This window comes from Rana temporaria, chromosome 2, assembly GCF_905171775.1.
Source record: "Rana temporaria chromosome 2, aRanTem1.1, whole genome shotgun sequence".
In the NCBI taxonomy this organism is placed as follows: domain Eukaryota; kingdom Metazoa; phylum Chordata; class Amphibia; order Anura; family Ranidae; genus Rana; species Rana temporaria.
Genome location: NC_053490.1, coordinates 234,796,480 through 234,818,443, shown reverse-complemented (window position 1 = coordinate 234,818,443; position 21,964 = coordinate 234,796,480). Strand labels below are relative to the sequence as shown.

The window sequence follows — 21,964 nt, the reverse complement described above, 5'->3', positions numbered from 1 at the left end:
GTCTAAACATGCCTGAAAATAGAGAGCAACTGAGCGTGTGCAGAGCAGGGTAAGAGTGTATTACTGGATTTTAAAAAGAGTACTCTTTGTGATACTTTTTTTTTATTTATTTGCACTAACAATTTTTCATGGACGAGCTTTTCGGGGTGTGTCCCCTTCTTCAAGGTCCAACCAGTTACTCCTGCTTGGACCTTGAAGAAGGGGACACACCCCGAAAGCTCATCGATGAAAAATGATATGTTAGTGCAAATAAAAAAAGTATCACAAACAGTACTTAATTTTCTCTATCACAATTGCACTAATACGGCTACAATCACCTCAAGTATGGATTTTAAACAGTTTAGACACGTATTTAATGTTTTACATAGCTATACATGCAAAAGGCCAGCCTGAAGGGATCTAGCAGGACTTCATTTTCTAAAGTTGCACTTTAAGAAGCTACTAAAACATTTTGAGGAGCATTGCCTACCTGGCTCTTACAAGTTATCCAGCACCATTAAAGCAGTTTTCATCAAGGGGACAGATCTGTATGCAGAAACACGAAACCTGACAACAGGTTACAACCTCCCTGTTACTACCAGGGCCTATCCCAAATGGTATTAATAATACCCTCTGCTAAAGCCGTAGGTAAATATTCAAATACAACAAACATAACTGTACAATATGTCTGACTATTAATCAAGCAGTGGCATGTAACTTCAGCATTATTATTGCTAAACAGTCTAGCAATAAGACTTATCCAAGCAGAATACACTACAAAGTCTCAGAAGATTAGAAAGGGTCCTATGTGACATAATTATAAAGTATTTCCATATGCATTAGAAATAAACTAACAGCACTGTAAAAGATCCAACACCAGCACTTGTTTGTCTTAAAATTGCTTTGTGCATGAGGGCATCCCATAATGTATACTGGAAATTGATGTCTGTCCATTTTGATATTAAACAGCTGTCCCCATCATTTGCTTGTCAAATACCAAAGTCCCTGCTAATCACATATGTTCTGACATTAGATTGTTGAATAACATGAGAGGGAAGGGCTAAATCTTGATCTGGAGACGTTGAGGCTTTGTAATGGTGGTTTATGCGCCAGATTAGATTTGATCAAATTGTGAACAAGTGTTCACTCAGATTGTTACATGTATGGCCAGGCATCATAACAGGTAAAAGCAGTCAAGAGTATAAAATGTATACATATCCTAAACAAAGATATTGTATACTAAGAAAATGTAAATGCCAAAATTACAAAAAGACAGACAGGTCATTAGTAGTATGGTGTGAAAAAGACAAAGTCTAGCCTCAGTGTGTCAGTTCAAACTAATTAGGTCACATAAAGTGTCATCCCCCAGGTTTATCCCTTGTTTATCCCAAAAACCACACATAACGGTACATGCTATATGAAGTATGTAAAAGTGCTAACACGCCTTAGTTTAAATAATTTTCTTCTCATAAGCACCACACCTGCCAAAATCTCCTCATATTTTTGGCGTAAATTAAATGGAAATGAATGGAAATATAAAAGAATAGATCAGTTTCCTGTTATTTCAGACAAGGTTCATGGTTCATGGTTCAGTCATAGAGTCACGGCTCCACAGCTTTCTAATGAGGTTCAAAAGACAATTACAGAAATGTGCAGGGGGCGAGTTTCTGAAAATAGTAAGCTGTGGGCTGTTACCTGCAGTCCCAATTGCATTCAGATTCATTGCAATGTAAAGCTGCATATTAAAATATGACACCATGGACAGCATCTGTTTTTTTTTTGGATGCATTTAAAGTGGTGTTTCACCCTGCAGAACAACTTTTTAGCATAAAATTCGGCATAGTAGTGCGAGCTACAGTATGCCTGTCTTAATTTTTTTATCCCCGTACTCACTGTGTAATCGTACATAGAAGATTCCGACTGCCCGCGGGGAATGGGCGTTCCTTTCAAGAGGGAGGGTGATTGACGGCCGGCTCTGGCACGTCACGCTCCCCGAAGACAGCCGGAGTAGGTCTCGGCTCTTCACGGCGCCTGAGCACAGACTATGCGCAGGCGCCGTGAAGAGTCAAGCCTATTTCGGCTATTTCCGGATAAGCGTGACGCGCCAGAGCCGGCCGTCAATCACCTTCCGTCTGGATTGGAACGCCCATTCCCCGTGGGCAGTCGGAATCTTCTATGTACGATTACACAGTGAGTATGGGGATAAAAAAATTAAGACAGGCATACTGTAGCTCGCGCTACTATGCCGAATTTTATGCTAGAAGAAAAAAACATTTTTTTTTTTTGTTATAGGGTGAACCCCCGCTTTAATAAATGCTCTTTTCTTCAACTGTGTAGCTTTTTTTCTTAATCCAAACTCTCAAAGAAAGCTTTTTATATTCATTCCAATATCTAGAGATTATGATCTTATTATTTTGGTTCAATGGTCCCAATCTAAAAATATAAGAATGCACAAAAACTTGTTTAAATAACAGGTATGGCTTGCTAACATACTGACAATTGGTCCTACTTAAAGGGGTTGTAAAGGGTTGTCTTTTATTTTCTAAATAGGTTGCTTTAGCTAGTGCATTGTTGGTTCACTTACCTTTTCCTTCCATTTCCCTTCTAAATGTTTTTTTTCTTTGTCTGATTTTCTTACTTCCTGTTTCTCCTCAGTAAGCTTTCCACCATCATCTGAGCGGTGGAAAGTCATTTAGAACAGCTTATTGAGGAGCTTCCTTCAAGCTAGTGCATTGTTGGTTCACTTACCTTTTTTTTTTCAATTTCCCTTCTAATTGTTTTTTTTTTCTTTGTTTTCTTTGTCTGAATTTCTTACATCCTGTTCCTCCTCAGTAAGCTGTTCAGTAAGCTGTTCTAAATTACTTTCCACCACTCGGATGATGGTGGAAAGCTTACTGAAGAGAAACGGGAAGTGAGAAATTTAAACAAAGAAAAAAAAACATTTAGAAGGGAAATGGAAGAAAAAGGTAAGTGAACCAACAATGCACTAGCTTAAAGTAACCTATATAGAAAATAAAAAACAAACCTTTACAACTCCTTTAAAGAGAACTTATATTATAGAAACCTGGTGGAGAAGAACTGGTCATCAGTATTACCTGTAGGCTCCCTGCAGCTGATCTTTTTTCCCTCAAGACTGATTTACCATTCCTTGTTCCACAGCAGTTTACTGTGTGTAAGTGGCCATCTAGGTAAAGGAACAGGGCTTTGCTTCCTCAAATCTAACCCAACCCCGGGTGGCTGATGATATAAAGATAAAAAAAATGTCTGGAAAAGTGGAGAAAGCACAAATCCACAAAATGAAAGAAATAAGAGGCATGAAGCTGATGGCACTACTAGTCTTCTATAACCGCTATCAGAAAAGCAATAAGCAGGAAATGGGTGACCTCATCAAATATAATGAGACCATCAGTCATCAAAGGTAAGATTGTGTGGGATCTATCAATATTGCCAAGTTAATGTAACCAGTCTATGGTTGAATGTATTTCTTTTCTATTTCACCATCATTTTCTTTGTCTTGTATAGGTTTTTGTATTGGAAACTTTGTTAAAAAATGTAAATGCATAGAATAATGGTTCATTAAAGTAACCCGTTCCATTCCTCTTGCGATCTCAGTGCACGAGGCTGCTGTAAGCACTTTATTATTCCCTTTCTCACCGCTCTCAGGCAAGTTCATTAGCAACTGAAAATTCTGTGCACTGCAATGCATATTATTAACATGCAACATTGTACATTCATGTCTATTTAGGCATTTCCATTGAATTCCATGTAAAAAACACAAAGACGTGTTTGCAGCCTTTTGGGTAAACAATCTTTTTCCGATACTGTACTAAATGTAGGCATGTATTAGAAGCTAACCTGCCACCTCATTCAATGGCTTGTGCATTTATTACAAATGAAAGTATATACAAATATGGTACATTTGACATCATAAATATTTGCCATTTACAAATAAATCCCTAACATTTAAACAGTACCCTAAGGCTGGCCATACACGACTGGTTCCTGCTGAGATTTGAATCATTAATGGGCAGGCTGAATGTACAAAGTTGATCGATCTAGCAACCTGGGTACAACCAGCCTGCCAGATCTCCTTTCAAATATTGCAACCCGTAGTTGCAGGAAAGAAATGTGTGTTATGTATGGCCTGCCTAAGGCTGTATGGAAGGCTCTCTTTCAATGCAGTTTTCTAGATAGACAAACTATTTAATGACTACAAGGCCTAAAAACAAAGCTTCATCAAATGTAATACTGAGGATGTCAACTCATCTTTCAATGCAAATTACATATGTAAAGTAAGAAATAGACTCATATTTATAAAATAAAATATGTGAAGAGAAAATAATCTACTATATATTCATATTTACATTCTGCACTGTAATTCCACAAGGGGAACACAATTAGGGCAATTCTTCAAATGAAATGGGAGTCATAACATGAAGCAAGATGTAAGTGATATTCCCATGTGCCCCCCATGAGTTTTCACAGCACGCTGCTAGGTCCCCAGGCATTACACACAAGAAATCAAAGGTTTTGTTCTCTAGAGTTGTAAAAGCTGGGTGGTCTTTAGAAACTGCCCAGTTCACCAAAAGAAAGACAAAAACACATTGTCCATCTCCAGCCATGACAGTGCCCTGGTGTGGTATCTTACAGTTATTTGGAATATAAGCAAACAATAGTAACCTTATCCTGCTCTGCCCTGTGTACAATTTTCCATAAGGTTTTAGAACTGCACTTTTAATGGCTTTTAAATGAGTCAGACTGACTTGTTATACAAACAATGTTGTGCATGGTGGGAAGAAGCCGGGAAATTTCTGAAGCTGCATTTGTGCGATTCCCAGCAGGTTGCTAGCAACAGCAAAAATCTGATTACAACAAAGACAGGGAAGACAGGGGGAAGTGGTGCACATTTAAGAGATAACTGTAATAAAATTAACAAATACCTAACTAAACTTTCAGCCTGAGCCATCTAGTAAAGGATCAGTGGCAAAGGAGAGCCATTCAGTTGTGTTTAATTTGCATGAGCTATGGAGCTCTGTAAACAACAGGGTTTTTACAGGTCATGTGAAAGGGCGATTAAAGCTCTACCTGCTGGCTGAACAAGAACAATATTGGTATGCAATACATCATATTATCCTGACAAATGCATACATCTCTCTTATTACTGGTCATAATAAATAGAAAGAAAATATGTACACAACTACAACACCTCCTTCTATGTGTAGCCAGATATAGAAAATGTAATCTAGCCAGGCATTTCCTAAAATACTTATGTATCAAGTGGTTATTTTACTACCCTGATATATTCTCATACACATCTTTATTCAGACTGGGATGGGAATAGCAGAACTGCAAACAAACTCAGCTTTACTACATTGCACAGGAGAAAAGATGGCCTAATCAGTGTCTTTCTCCCACCATCCAATCACAATCTTGACCAAGATGGATTGCGGTTTCTACAATGGAAAATGGTAAGGACCTGCCTTGGCTGAACAGAATTATATGGTATATAAGGCGGTTTAAACACAGGAGAGTTAATTGACTAAAACTGGGGAGTGTAAAACTTGGTGCAGCACTGCATAGAAACCAATCAGCTTCCAGGCTACATACAGTACTGTATCCGGGTTCGAGTCGAAACTTCCCTTCTTATACCTGTAATGCAAAAGTCAAGAAGGCAGGCTGATGATGTCACAACCTCTGACTCAGCCAATCAGGGGAAGCTTTATTTTCATTATTAGAATACTTCTCTTTCTCTGATTGGCTGAGCACCAATCAGATAGACTCTACTGTGTTTTGGGTATGAGACTGTAAGTCTTGGCTCCACACAATGCTTCATGTAGCCTCAGCTACATACAGTTTAAACCGCACATCCAGCAGCCTCACATATTAATGAGGGCCTGGCCCAAACAAATTATGTAAGTTCAGCTTTAATTGAACAAGCTCAAAATGGAAGCTGATTGGCTACCATGCACAGCTGCACTAGATTTTGCACTCTCCAATTTTGGTAAATAAACCCCAGGTAGTTAAAGTGTGTATTCAGCCATTTGCCTGTACAGTAAAACCTTGGATTGTAAGCATATTTTGTTCCAGAAACATGCTTTTAGTCCAAAGAACTTGTATATCAAAGCAAATTTCCCCATATGAAATAATGGAAACTCAAATGATTCGTTCCACAACTATTTATTCATAAGTCCCTCAGTTTATAGTCCATATAACAAGATTATAGCAATGTGATTGGTTGTGTAACCATAAAATGTCCATCCACAAATGGAAGCCTCCACAAGGGGATTAGAAGTAAAATCCATCAGGAGCTACAAAGTATAAAAGAGAAGAGAGGCGCCTCTAAGTGTAGCAATATGTTACTAAATGTTGTACATTCATTAAAAGTAATCATATTGCTACACTATGGCCCCGTACACACGGCCGAGGAACTCGACGTGCCAAACACATCAAGTTCCTCGGCCAGTTCAGCCCTGAAGCCGCCGAGGAGCTCGGCGGGCCGAGAGCTCCCATAGAACAACGAGGAAATAGAGAACATGTTCTCTATTTCCTCGTCGAGCTCCTCGTCGGCTTCCTCGGCCGAAAGTGTACACACGGCCGGGTTTCTCGGCAGAATTCAGCCAGAAACTCGGTCGGAAGCTGAATTCTGCCGAGGAAACTGGTCGTGTGTACGAGGCCTTAGAGCAGTGATGGCGAACCTTGGCACCCCAGATGTTTTGGAACTACATTTCCCATGATGCTCCAGTACACTGCAGATTGCATGAGCATCATGGGAAATGTAGTTCTAAAACATCTGGGGTGCCAAGGTTCGCCATCACTGCCTTAGAGGCATCTCTCTTCTCTTTTATACTCAGTTGTGACATGACGCTACTTGTATATCAAGACAGCGCTTGTATATCAAGTAAAAATTTATTAAAAAATGTTCCTCGTCTTTTAAAGCGCAAACCAAGGTTTTACTGCACTTACATTTTACTAAAATATATTCAGCCAAATGTGTGTATTTATTAATGGTATCATCACAAATTGGACATTTCTTTTTGCCATGAATAGATTTAAAATACTAATATCATAATACCAAGAAAGTAGAATAACTTACAATATACTTTAATTATGACCTAAACTGTAAATATAAGTGTTTTAAAATCTTCCTAGATAATCATTTTCCAAGGTGACTCAAGTTGTGAGCAACAGCTGTAGGAATGGCACAGGATGATGTTCTGTGGAGACAATGTATTGATCTTCTTATGAAAAGTAGTACAGCCTACCACAAATCTTATTTTTCTCCTGAAGAGAAATAGCTACAGGTAATGACTCCCACATAATAGTTAGCACAGTACAAGCCATATTAAACAGCATGTTACAATCCCACAAATGTACTTTACTAAAACCGTGCCTTTTATATCATTTTTGGCAACATTATTATTATGAGTAAGGAACAAACTAGCATCCTTCAGTTGGGGAATCATTCGCCTAATTATTAGAAAAATGCAAAAGTTAGGAAGCTAAACACTTTGCAATGATAAATCCTGGAAATATCCTGGGCATGCTTACAAATGGGGGTTATTCTCTAAAAAGCTGGGAAGGAAACATGACAAGAAGATTATATTTCATGAAACACCAAATGCATTTCTATCATGAATATCTCCATAAGAAATGTGTTTAATAACCAGTAATAAAAGTTTCCTGGCTCCCCACTATTTGGATGAAAAAGCAGCCAAGCCCTACCCTCTGCCACACAACCACTATTTGGATGAAAAAGCAGCCACGCCCTACCCCTTGCCACACAACCACTATTTGGATGAAAAAGCAGCCAATCCCTACCCTCTGCCACACAACCACTATTTGATATCATGTCTGCTGCGGTGGACTGTTTTTTTTACAAAAGTGCTGTCATATACACCAGCACCCTGGACCTCAGTTCTGGTACTTCTTAAAGGGGAGTTCCACCCATTTTTTTATGTTTGTCTGTGCTGCATGCTCTAATCTCATAGTGTTCAGAATGGACAATTTTTATTTAATTTGTTGCTTGTAAATACCTTTATTTTGTAGTCCTTCATTACTTCCTCCTCCTTATTTGCCTAGGCTATTTGCAAGGGTTTCTGGGATAGGCATCATGTTTCCCAGTAGTCCTTGCAAACCTGACTGAAACCTATTACATTGCTTGTGCACTGAGCATGTGCGAGCTATATGCAAAGCTGAAATCCAGGAAGTCATACAGTCTGGCTTCATGATGTCCACACTTAAGATGGCCACGGTCTATTTCTAGATTATAAACTATCTAAATGCTGTAACAACCTAACAAAACGGACCTTAGTTTACAGACTAACTTTACTAGAATACATTAAGCTTGTGTATTACAGAGGTATTTATATTTAAAAAGTGAAATTGTGGGTGGAACTCCCCTTTAATAAAATCTGCCTCTTCCCCACAACACAAGCATGGGGAAGCGCAAACAATTTCCAAAACACTACCTAGAACATTGTTACAAAGTGATCTACATTCCCCATGCTTAAAGAGGAGCTCCAGGCACCCCAAGGAAAATGATTAATACTGTTGTGACTTTTAATTTAAGGACACTTACCTGTCCAGGGATCCAGGGATGTCCTCACCTGAACCGATTCCTCAATCGGCTTCGGGTGCAGCCACCAGCATCTCTAGTAAGGGAAACAGGAAGTGAAGCCTTGCAGCTTCGGTGTCTGTTTCCTTGTGAATGGTCCCATAGTCTTTTGGGACCTATGATGTGTCCCAAGAGACTGCGGGGGAAGGAGGTGGGGGGAGGCCAAACTTTCGGCTCAGATCACTGTGGCAATCTTAGCCAGGAGTGGGAGCAGGGTGGAGTGGAGGGTGAAAACAAGCAAAGCTTCCCCTGTTGTGATTTAGAGGGCATCCCACATTTATATCAGTGCAGCTCTGATGTAGCTAATCACCCTTCTTACACCAGCCTAGTTTATCAGAGATAACCATAATAAATCAATAGTGTTTCTTTCCTAGAAAAGCTAAATCAAGCACCTTCATTTTTTTGGAGAATTAAGGGTGGCAGGCAGGTGACACCACTGTCTAAACAAAACCCCAATTATACATCATAGTCATGGTGAAAGAATACATTACATGGCCTGAGGGAAGATTAATGTTACTAAACCCAGGACCCTGTATTTACTATATCTGGTCTCCCACAGTATACAGAACATGGAAATGCAAGCATTTTAGTAAATTTAAACTGCTAAATGCCTTTTCTCATCAGCAGTATATAGCAGTTTTGTGACTTATATCAGTGGCTAGTTAAAGCCTGTAGGAGTTTCATACTGCACTGGCTGTCCTATCAGAATGCAGGACCCCTGGCCCTTTGTTTGAACAGTGCTGCTGGCCCTATGATGAACACATGCACTCTCCCAAGAAAAAAAAACCTCTAGCAATACACACCAAACTGAGCATGTGCAGCCTGACTCCATTTACTCTGTATTATCTGGACCTCTTTTGGGGGCAATGCAAGAAGAGGAGGATCTGTGCATACAGGGTCAAACCGCCTTTTTACACAGTGAGTATAACAAGCATGCTTTACTGCAAATACACACTGATATTACTGTTGTGGGTTTAGTAACACTTTCAGATCAAACTGAATCTGGCCATACTTTATATTTGAAGAAGCAGGGTGGAAATTTTTTCTCAAACGAACAATTTTCTAACAGTGAAAGCGCTTTTTAATCAGAAATTGAATATTAAAAGCAAACAATATTCAAGCGACAATTGTCAAGTCATGGGATATACTGATGAGATTTTTTGTATGAATGTTCATTTTGAAAATCTATTAGTATATGGTCAGATTGAGATTTGGTTGGACTTATCATTTAAATCTAGTGGTATTCCCTTTGAGGAGTCACTGTTTCTGAATACAGTCCTGAGTACTGCTTATTTGGCAATATTCTCTGCACAAAAAGAAAATGTCTATTATATGTACTATATATGCGCACTGGGGTTGATATGCTAAAGGCAAATAGACTGTTCACTTTGCAAGGCAACCTACCCCAGAGCTTAAAGCAGAGTTCAACCCACATTTACATCTTTACACCATCCGCTTCAGAACAGCAAAATAAAACATTGTTGGCAGTTTTATTTATTTTGTCTAGCTGGATTTACCTTGTTTATATGGGGTAATCTATTGTTCATCCTGTTAAGGCTGCCGCTGCAAGGTACGTCATTTTCGCGATCGGAAAATGTGACCCCCCCATGCTTTCTTGGACCTGTGCGTGTCCCAGAAGATGACAGGTTAACAATATTTGTAGCTTCTGACTTTTAAATGCTATTGATTAAAACTCCCCTTGAATGAATAAAGGGATGCTCTGCTGTCTTCCATCATCCAATCATGGGCCAGCAAAATTGCTGTTTTTTTCTTAAGTTTCAATGCATTTGATTGCATTATCTTTGCAAGGTGAAATTTCACCACATTTACTAAGCTCTGGGGAAAATTCTTTTGACAGCTAGTTTGCCTATATTAATGCCTCATGCACATTGATTTAATGTAAGTGCCCTTTCTCCTGACAGGAGAAAATCAGCATTAAAAACTCACCTAAGCTGTGGTTTATCAAACCAGTTTAGCAGAGTTTGGCCATTCATTTATTTCATTGTCCAGAATTTAATTTATTCTGGTTAGTGAAATGAATAAATGCTGACCTGATTTTTTCTGCAAAAACTCTGCTGCTCCTGGATGCACTGGCATTCCTCCTCTAAACACTGCTTAAAGTTTATGTGTGTTATGGACACATAGGGGTTAATTTACTAAAGACAAATAGACTATGCACTTTGCAAAGTGCAGTTGCACCAAAGCTTAGTAAATTAGGTAAAGTTTAACTTTACAAAGAATACCCAATCACCTGCAAGAAAAAATAAAAATATAATTTTTGCTTTCACATGATTAGATGATGGAAGTCAGCAGAGCTTCTGTTCATTTACTAAGCTCTGGTGCACCTGCTCATGCAGAGTGCAACTGCCCTTTGCAAAGTGCCCAGTCTATTTTCCTTTAGTAAATCAAGCCAAAAACTAACATGCAGGGGAGTTTAGAGGCAGAAAAAAAATCGCTAGGAGCAGTTGTAAAAACTTCCAGTGTGCATGAGGCCTAAATCAACCCCACTGTCTCATAAGCCTGGCACAGCCAAGAAATTATTTTTATGGAAGGGGTACCATATATTTTAGTGCCTGATATGCCTCTGCTTCATGATTTTACTCAATAAAAAAAATCCTTTCTTGAACGGAGCTATTTTATTCATAAACTTACTGTCACATTACCAGGCAGCTCTAAGGCCTCGTACACACGGCCGAGGAACTCGACGTGCCAAACACGTCGAGTTCCTCGGCCAGTTCAGCCCTGAAGCCGCCGAGGACCTCGGCGGGAGGAGAGCTCCCATAGAACAACGAGGAAATAGAGAACATGTTCTCTATTTCCTCGCCGAGGTCCTCGTCGGCTTTCTCGGCCGAAAGTGTACACACGACCAGTTTCCTCGGCAGAATTCAGCCAGAAACTCGGTCGGAAGCTGAATTCTGCCGAGGAAACTGGTCGTGTGTACGGGGCCTAAGTCTTAAAGGTGATGATAATCTGGTGTTCAGACACATTCTGACAGTTGAAAAAGGCCTTATTTCCAAAGTTTTGTGTATAAATACGCACATATAAATCATCCCACCGTGTATGTATATAAAAGAGAGGAACACAAATGAGGCAACTATGTAGCCAGCTTATCTTAGGACATTGAATAAATTAAGTCAGGAGAAGTCACCCGGGCTTTTGCCATGAGAATTCATTGTTTATTTTATATAGCAGAAATAGTTGGATGGGTCATTCCATGTCCATATTTAATGCTGCTGGAAATAAATTTGAAATATTTTGCAAGTCAGCGTTGATGGGAGATCGCCACCAGTGAAGTAATGGGGGGGGGGGGGGGGTTATTTATGAAAGGCAAATCCACTTTGCACTACAAGTGCAAAGTGCAGTTGAAATTGCACTGAGAGTACACTTGGAAGTGCAGTCGCTGTAAATCTGAGGGGTAGATCTGAAATGAGGGGAAGCTCTGCTGATTTTATTATCCAATCATGTGCAAGCTAAAATACTGTTTTTGATTTTCCTTGCATGTCCCCCTCGGATCTACAGCGACTGCACTTCCAAGTGCACTTTCAGTGCAATTTCAACTGCACTTTGCACTTGTAGTTCAGAGTGGATTTGCCTTTAGTAAATAACCCCCACTGGGATACATACCAAATTCAAACATATGGAAGATACAAGGCATCCAGTTCACCATGGAGAGGAGAGAGATAAATGAAGTGAGGGGGGAGAATGGGAGGGGAAAGGGGGAGGGAGCAGAAAGATTAACTCAACCATCTCCAATGGACTCCAATACAGTCTCAAACAGCCTTATGAGGGGCCTGCCATCTATATGTTGCAGCCTTAGAGAGAGAGAGAGAGCAATTAAAAACTGACTTTAATAGGTCTGAAGTATATTAATATTTGTTATTATAATTGTGAGATGTTAAATGGGGCACTGGAAAAGGGAGAATTACTGGTATCTATGACAGAGGTCACGATTATAACGATTATAATAATTACAAACTTGTAGTCCAAAGTGGATTTGCCTTTCGTAAATAACCCCCATTGTGTTCTTCTGGCGGGGGGAAGCTGTCCCTGCCGGGAGAACACAATGATTACTACTAGCGGCTATAATAGCTGCTAGCAATAATTGCATGTAAACTCCGACATGCTGGTTGTACCCAAGTTGATTGATCAACTTGGGTACTTTCATCCTGCCCATACATGGTTTGGATTTTGGCCCATCCTTGCTGAACTGGCCAAGATTTGAACCATCCATGGCCAGCTTTAGTAAGAAAAAGTTCAAGTTTTAAGACTTTTTTTTGCTTTATACAACAATCACCTTTACTTGAGCAAAGTATAAGGAAATGAAGCAAGGGGTTAGAGACAAGTCGTGTTTTGCTCACACACATACACACAAAGGTGTTTTACTTCCCTCCACAAATCCCCAAACTCTATCCAGCATCTATCCATATTGTCCAATCTTTATAGTGTCTGTACAACTGTGGCAGAGTCACTGAACTGATAGCACCTTCAGGAATATGGACTAAAGTGAAAGGTATAAATAATGGAAAAAGCACTGCAGAATTTATTGGCACACTATAGATAAAAGTAGAGTATCAGTAAAATCAGAAAGACATCTGAAAACACAACTGTAATAAAGGAAATTCTGTTAAGCCAGTCTTGCCATTCGCACACCTCTACCACACTGCACAGACCGGAAGATTGTTTCAGTACTTCCTGGTTCAGCTTTACTAATCCCTGTTCACTGGATAATGAATTGGCACAGTGCTGATGCTGAGTCACTGTGCTCTGAACAATGCACAGATGGCTTTGAAAGGTGAACCAGACAAGACATGTGTCACACGGCAGAAGTGTGTGACACACAAGACTAATTACATGGAATTACAAATCATTTTGGTAGTATTTAAACTGTTTATTTAGCAATTTAAATGGGGTGTAGAGCAAGACAATTTCCATTTACTAATATTTTATGGTAGCACACCAATGTGGAATATGCAATCCTAGGCTCAGCTCATTAAGATGCAACGCATATGTCACGTGCCATAACACTTACTTTCAGCCATGTCACTTATTTTCATTTCTAATTGCTTCTTGTGGCTAAAACAACAGTTGTGATGAAAAATGATTGTTACAGCTTAGTGAATTGAGCTTTAAAGGGGTTGTAAAGGTTTCCAAATAGAGGGGGGGGGGCGAGTACGCTAACTAACCCCCAGCCAGAAAGGCTTGGATGATGGGGGCAAGTTTACTGTGGAGGAACAGATAGTGAGAAATTCAGACAAAGAAAAAAAACATTTAGAAGGGAAATGGAAGGAAAAGGTAAGAGCCGGTTGACACTGGGGCGACTCGTCAGGCGACTCAGCCGCCTGACAAGTCGCATCCCATTCTATTCAATAGAACCGTTCTAATAGGAGCAATGCAAGTCGCTCCGACTTAGAAAAAGGTTCTTGTACGACTTCGGGGGCGACTTGCATTGACTTCTGTATAGGGCGTCTGTATAAGGCGTCTTCAGGACGCCTTGGCGAGTCGCCCCCGAAGTCGTGCCGCCCCAGTGTGAACCGGCTCTAAGTGAACCAACAATGCACTAGCTAAAGGAACCTATTTAGAAAATAATAAACAAACCTTTACAACCCCTTTAAGTATTCAGTTGTCAACGAACTGGGGTTGGGATTGTTTTATGCGATTCCTTGGCATCTCCTTCCCAAATGAACGCTCCCATTCACCTACTGATGTTTTAGTTACAGCTGTCACTTTAGTGCAGACAGCTGAATTTGAATCCTTCCATTTCCAATTGGGTGTATTGGCATTTTTGTCACTGCCTATTACAACACACTTACAGCTTACAGCTTCCTCTACTAAGAGATCAGAAGAGCAAAAGGATAAAAAATGCATTTGTGCACTGGCCACGCTCCAGTGAACTACAATAAAGTTAGATCCAGCTTGAAAATATAAATAGCCGAGAGACACATCACGTGTAAATCTGACCGCTGCTTTTATGAAAAATAAAGTTGACAAGCTTTATGATGGAGACATGGACCATAAGGCAAACCTGACGTTTCTACCCAGAGGCTGGGGAGAACAAAGATTTTCTTATGCTTTAATAGAACTGATAACAATACATGACCAACATCTGTACTGAATACCAGCATGCCGCCAAATGTCTACATAAGGAGGTAAGAAAGCCATTCCTCCAGGAAATTGCATTTCCAAACATCAAATATCAGTCATGTTAATGCTATGCCCTCTTTTATGATGAAAAACAGTATGCCTGCATCACCCTGCAACATGGCTTTTCAAGGAGTGCAGTGAACACACCCTTTAAAACCTACGCTGATTTTTTATTTTTTTTATTCTAAGTATAAACAAATCATCCATCACATCTAGATAAGTACTAGTCTGGAAATCGTTGGCAATAAAATCAAATGGTTAATGACACAAATGAGTATTTTGTGATATTCTGTCCACAAACAATCGGCACGGCCTATGATTGTATAAAACAAGTCTGTATAAATGATATACACATAACAGACAGTAGTAAAATTAACAGACATTTCCAACTAATACATAAGAAATGTAAACAAGTGTTACACGTTTACGATTACATTGGGAGCAGCACAGATTTTTGCTGGAATACAATTAGAAAGACGGAGATGTGGTTCAGTCTCTTCAGCACGACATCAGAATGCGATGCTGCCTATATCCACAAGTTGGCAGTATAATAACGGCTGGAAGGAATGGGAGGGGGGTTGTTGCAAAGCACGCAGGATGCATATTACAGAATTCATGTGACTCGCAATGAAATCACCTAAACACTTTTCAAGTGGCAAACACAAATAAACTATGTTTAGAATACTGATGAGCCACAGAAAATCCCCTCATTATAAAGTGCTCAAATGTCCATCAAGGTTATTACTATTATTTATGTCTTGATATAAACACTTTGGCTACAACATTTGGGCAATTACTTGAAAATGAGTCGGGTAATTTCATAGGGGACAGTCTGAAATCCACGGAAAATTGCTGCACTATGCTGGCACAGGACTGCTTCCACAGATTACAGCTTCCAAATTGCTTTACAATACTGGAGAGATGGATGCTGCTGTTAAATTCTGAAATAAAATTGTTTTATAGCCCACTAGCGCAGACAGTTGGAGATGTGAGAGCACTGGAAGATCAAGTAGCAAATATATGACCACAAATCTTGTGCAGCTATGCTTTTCACCAAGGAGGGATTTCTTTTTTTATTTTTATTACAGTTCTGTTTAAAGTACAGCCACACCCTATGCGTTCCACTTCCAAAATACCTTATACAAAAGAGCTTTTTTTATTAAAGGAGTATAATGTAAATAAAAGGCTACAAAGTAAAAGAAAATGATAGGGTCTGCTTTTGAGAGCTTGAGCCTGTCCTCCCCCACCACCTATTTTTATTATTATTAAAAAAAGTATAATGTAAATAAAAGGCTACAAAGTAAAAGAAAATGATAGGGTCTGCTTTTGGATGCTTGAGGCTGCCCTCCCCCACCACCTATTTTATTTATTTTTGTATTAAAGAAGTATAACGTAAATAAAAGGCTACACAGTAAAAGACAATGATAGGGTCTGCTTTTGGATGCTTGAGCCTGCCCTCCCCCACCACCTATTTTTTTTATTATTATTAAAGAAGTTTAATATAAATAAAAAACTACAAAGAAAAATAAAATTATAGGGTCTGCTTTTGGATGCTTGAGGCTGCCCTCCCCCACCACCTATTTTTTTTTTTATATTTATTATTATTATTATTATTATTATTATTATAGGAGTATAATGTAAATAAAAGGCTACAACGTAAAAGAAAATGATAGGGTCTGCTTTTGAGAGCTTGAGCCTGCCCTCTACCTATTTTTTTATATTATTATTATTATTAAAGAAGTATAATGTAAATAAAAGGCTACAAAGTAAAAGAAAATGATAGGGTCTGCTTTTGGATGCTTGAGGCTGCCCTCCCCCACCACCAATTTTTTATTTATTTTTTTATTAAAGAAGTATAATGTAAATAAAAGGCTACACAGTAAAAGACAATGATAGGGTCTGCTTTTGGATTCTTGAGGCTGCCCTCCCCCACCACCTATTTTTGTTATTAAAGGAGCATAATGTAAATAAAAGACTACAAAGTAAAAGAAAATGATAGGGTCTGCTTTTGGATGCTTGAGGCTGCCCTCCCCCACCCCCTATTTTTTTTTAAACAGACCAGTAAGTATACTTTGAAAATCAGGTTCCTTTGTTTCATGTTTGCATTCCTCTCACACAGGAGTACTAGTCGTAGGAACAATTATTCACACCAGCCTTCAGGGCCGAGTAGCCAAACTAGAAGAACAGCTTTCACAAAAAAATAACTATTTTATTTTCCACCGCTCTATTGTCTGATATAAGGGTAAAGTTTTAAAACTCAAACATCTAAGTGAGCAAATGTTAGTTTTCCACGATAGGAGAAACGTCACCCAGAGAATTAAAAAAAAAGGCAGTTAAATGCTGTATTCTTGCTGTAGAAAGTGCAGGTCAAGAGGGATGCACACACCACCACCACAGCACTTCCAATGCTGTTCAGCAGCAAACAGGTTTCCACATGCAAATGAGGCTCAGAGGTACTCCTCCATTCAAGAGGAGCCACAAATCAACTCAGGGTCCTACTGTGCTTGTGTAGTCTTTGTTACCACCCAACATAAGGACTATGGAGTGCCCAGGGAAAAGAGAGAGAGATATAAATCACTTTTCAATAGTAAAATAGCCTGATGAGGCTGTTACCGGAGTTGTAGGAGCCAAGAAAAGCCATATAATACTGCTCAGTTGGCTGACTTTTACTCAAAGACGGAGGCTATAATAATAATATATGTGATAAATACGCGTGTCTGGATAATTCTGATCTCCAAATCTACTATAAACAGATGTAAGGAAACATGACCATGACGCCACAAAAGGCTGAGCCTGGGATGAGAAGACACCAAGCATTACATTATTCCCATTCAATCCACAACACAGTGCTGCTTCTATACACAGAGCCCAGTAGGTCGCGGCTAAAGTGAAAGATTCCATTCTTACCCATCTAAGGCTGGGGGAATCTTACATCATGGACTGCAAAGCCTCTGACAAGTTTTTTTTGACAAAACAAAAGACAGATTTATTATACGCAGATTGCTATGGGATTACTTAGATTGCCAAAATTGGAAAGATTATTCATCCACCGAGTGTCAACTGAATGAATAATTCAAGTATGGCAGGGCATCAACCTGGCTTCAGCTTTTGGTTGCTCATCTACTGTTCATCGTGGCCATGCCAACATGTTCTCATGGTGTCAGTGCTAACCTAGGAGTGCTGCTGTGTCCTGCATGAGAGGAGGGCTGTTAGGTAGTCAGGGTGCTTCTGATGCATGACATCAGTATGAAGATATTAGGTCATTACATGTTCAATAAACGATTGCCCTGATCAGGAAAGTGGCTTTCTCGCATCAACAGGCACCCCACAGGGCAAAGGCTCTTCATAGTGCCGAGGCATCTCACAGGGAAGAAGCACCCCACAAGGCATAGGCACCTTACAAGGCACATGAAACCTCACAGGGCAGAGGCATCTTACTGGGCACAAGGAAGCTTATAGGGCAGAGGCACCCCATAGGGCACATGGAAGTTCATGGGGCAGAGGCACATCATTGGGCACAAGGAAGCTCATAGGGCAGAAGCACCTCATAGGGAAGAGGCACCTCACTGGACACAAGGAAGCTCATACTGCAGTGGCTCTACTTTGGGCACAAGGAAGCTCATAGGGCAGAAGTACCTTATAGGGCATAAGCAAGCGCATAGGGCAGAGGTACATCACTGGCACAAGGAACTTCATAGGTAAGAAGCACTACACTTGGCACAAGGAACCTCATAGGGCACAAGGAAGCTCACAGGACAGAGGCACCTCACTGGGTTCAAAGAAGCTCAAAGGCCAGAGGCACCTTACAGGGCACATGGAATCTCATAGGGCACAAGGAAACTCATAAGGCACATGGAACCTCACAGGGCACAAGGAAGCTGATAGGGCACAAGGAACTTCATAGGGTAGAGACACTACACTGGGTGCAAGGAAGCTCATAAGGCAGAGGCACCTCACTGGGCAAAAGGAAGATCATAGGGTAGAGGCACCTCACTGGGCACAAGGAAGCTCATAGGGCAGAGGCACCTCACTGGGCACAAGGAAGCTTATAGGGCAGAGGCACCCCATAGGACACAAGGAATCTCACAGGGCAGAGGCACTTTATTAGGCATAAGGAAGCTCACAGGGCAGATCCACCCTATAGGACACAAGGAAGCTCACAGGATAGAGGCACTTTATTGGGCATAATGAAGCTTATAGGGCAGAAGCACCCCCATAGGGCAGAAGCACCCCATAGGACACAAGGAATCTCACAGGGTAGAGGCACTTTATTGGGCATAAGGATGCTCATAGGGCAGAGGCACCCCATAGGACACAAGGAAGCTCACAGGGCAGAGGCACTTTATTGGGCATAAGGAAGCTCATAGGGCAGAGGCACCCCATATGACACAATGAAGCTCACAGGGCAGAGGCACTTTATTGGGCATAAGGAAGCTCATAGGGCAGAGGCACCCCATAGGACACAAGGAAGAGCATAGGACAGAGGCACATCATAGGGCACAATGAGCCTCATAGGGCAGATGCACCTATGTGCTCGGTATACAGACAGCTGTGACGTCATTCCCGACCTAGATACAGACAGGTGACATAAACTTTGAAGTATCGATATGGATTGAGACAGAAGAAGCCCCCCTCCCCCCATTATCCATCCATAGCCCCCCCAGCAATTACCTGTCCGGAAGGCGGTCGCACACAGGACACACACGGTCAGGAGGCTACTTGCTGCCATGGCTGAAAGATCCCGATGCCAGTACACACAGAGAGATGAAGGGAGGCTGGGAAGTGTAATTCGCCCGGACCGGCCGGGTGCGAACAGTGGGCACCTGTAGATGTAGTCCTGTCTTGTCCTGGTACTGTAGTCACCAAGAGGTCACACACGTCCCGCTTGTCCCCGGACACCACATCAATCCCAATGAAGAAGTTGTCCTGACAGGTGCTATGACTAGCGCACAGGGAGGCTCCGTCCTGCAGCCGCTGCTCCCGACTCACTACTGACTCTCTTCTCTTACCAGCCCGACTCTCCCTCCTACTCCGGTCCCCACAGCCTGCCTACGCGCGTCCCCGACACCAGGCGCGCGCACCCTCTTACAGTGCGGACAGGGCACGGCGCGTGCACGTGCAAACTTTCCCAGGTGCTCTCCTCCACCCTCACCGCGGCTTTCAATGGAGAGTGCACTAGAGATGCCTCATTAGCCTCTGCGCCTCGCTTCTCCTAGTCCCGCTCCCCTTCTTCCCTATCACTAATAGGGGGAGCCCGCTCACTCAGTGCCGCAGGTGTTGGGGCGGCGCGCTCACAAGGCTTCAGCAGGTGTCTCCCGCCGTCCTCCTCGCGGCGCTGCAGGACCTCTACTGAGTAGGGATGGGTAGTCGTGTGCGCGCCTAGGATAGCTAAGTACACGAGGGAGGCACACTGTGCCCTTAACAACGTGGGCACCTGCTTGGTGTGTCCTGCGAGGAGGACGGGCTGCTTGTTCATATAAATGCCTGGTATTAGTTTTCTCAGCGGCAACAAGTACCTCACCCGAGAGGAGGGGGGAGCCTGGTATATTGTGTGCCCGGACACCTCCTCAGAGATAAGAAGCGGGCTGCGGGCTAACGGCTGTGTCTGCTAAAACAGGGCTGGCCGCATTCCTGACACATGACTCTCCCCGCACACTCACTCACTCTTATCTCTATTATTGTTATTACTTAGCCCGCCAGAGACACATGTCTGACTGCTGGGAAGTACACGAAGCTTAGCAGGGCGCAATGTGTGGCCCGACTCCCACCAATCAGCTGATATCATGACAACAGTGAGGTCATCATGAGAACAGTGAGGTCACACGGGGCTTCCCCGGCCGGGTCACACTCTATGGAGGGGAACAACGGAGTCTACATGTCATCTCACTATGTGTGTACTCATTAGACTTCCCCTACAAACTCCCCTTATCACATTATACACTCCATACTAATCACATTGTATACTGAAGATCAGTGTCATCTCACCATGTGTGTACTCATTAGACTTCCCCTACAAACTCCCCTCCTCACATCATACACTCCATACTAATCACAATGGGCCGGATTCAAGTAGATTTGCACATTTATTACGTAGGCGCAGGGCAACGATATTGCCCTGCGCCCCCGCAATTTTTTTTGCGCTGCCCTCGATTCGCGGAGCAGAAGCTCCGTAAATTGCGCGGGCACGCCGGCAAAATGCCCGGCGCAAGCGCGCGCAATTTAAATGATCCCGTAGGGGGCGGGAATCATTTAAATTAGGCGCGTTCCCGCGCCGATCGTAGAGCGCATGCTCCGTCGGGAAACTTTCCCGACGTGCATTGTGGCAAATGACGTCGCAAGGACGTCATTTGCTTCAAAGTGAACGTGAATGGCGTCCAGCGCCATTCACGAATCACTTACGCAAACTACGTAGAATTCAAATTTCGCGACGCCGGAACGACGAGTATACGTAACATTGGCAGCCTTACGCAAAAACCGCCGTACGGGAACAACGTAAATTGCGTACGCAGGGCTCGCGCAACGTTGTGAATCGGTGTTAGTATGCAATTTGCATACTATACGCTGAGCACAACGGGAACGCCACCTAGCGGCCATCGCAAAAATGCAGCCTAAGATATGCGGGCATAAGAGCCCTATGCCGCGCAGATCTTAGGCTGCAGTCGGCGTAACGAGGTTCCTGAATCAGGAGCACTCGTTACGCCGGGACAAGTAAGCAATTGCGCTGTGTAACCTATGGTTACACAGGCGCAATTGCTTCTTGAATCCACCCCTTTGTATACTGAAGATCAGTGTCATCTCTTATAGGGTGACCACATTTCCAAACTGCCATTTAGGGACACCCCCCCCCCCCCCCCCCCAAAAAGGTGATTTTTGTCATCATTTTTGGGGCAGGGACGTATCATTGGGCCTGTGTACAACATCAAAATGGGCCCTGGGGATCAAGAAGAACAACAATATGGCACGCAAAGCGCATTGTGGTGAACAGTGGACATGTCTTAAATTGCACTAAATATTGGCTTAAAGGGGGTATTGTTAAGGAGAGTCTGAGATGAATTATATAGTGCAGAATGTGGTAATGTTAAATAGGGAATGCAGAGTGTATGGTGGTGAGTAGTATGTACAGGAGAGGAGTGCGGAGTGTATGGTGGTGAGTAGTATGTACAGGAGAGGAGTGCGGAGTGTATGGCGGTGAGTAGTATGTACAGGAGAGGAGTGCGGAGTGTATGGTGG

General features: G+C 41.9%; 1 protein-coding gene across 4 annotated transcripts in view; it reads right to left on the bottom strand.

Annotated features, from left to right (window-relative positions):
• The window catches only part of ALCAM (activated leukocyte cell adhesion molecule), a 165,167-nt gene extending 145,272 nt beyond the window's left edge, over positions 1 to 19,895 (bottom strand). Inside the window, exon 1 of one of the 4 annotated variants that reach the window (XM_040336627.1) lies at positions 19,406 to 19,895. In XM_040336627.1, the coding sequence (XP_040192561.1) occupies positions 19,406 to 19,463 (58 nt within the window). In that variant the 5' untranslated portion in view covers positions 19,464 to 19,895. The remainder of the gene's footprint in view (positions 1 to 19,405) is intronic. The other 3 variants (XM_040336626.1, XM_040336630.1, XM_040336629.1) reach the window with 3 other exon arrangements.
• Positions 19,896 to 21,964: the final 2,069 nt, after the last annotated feature.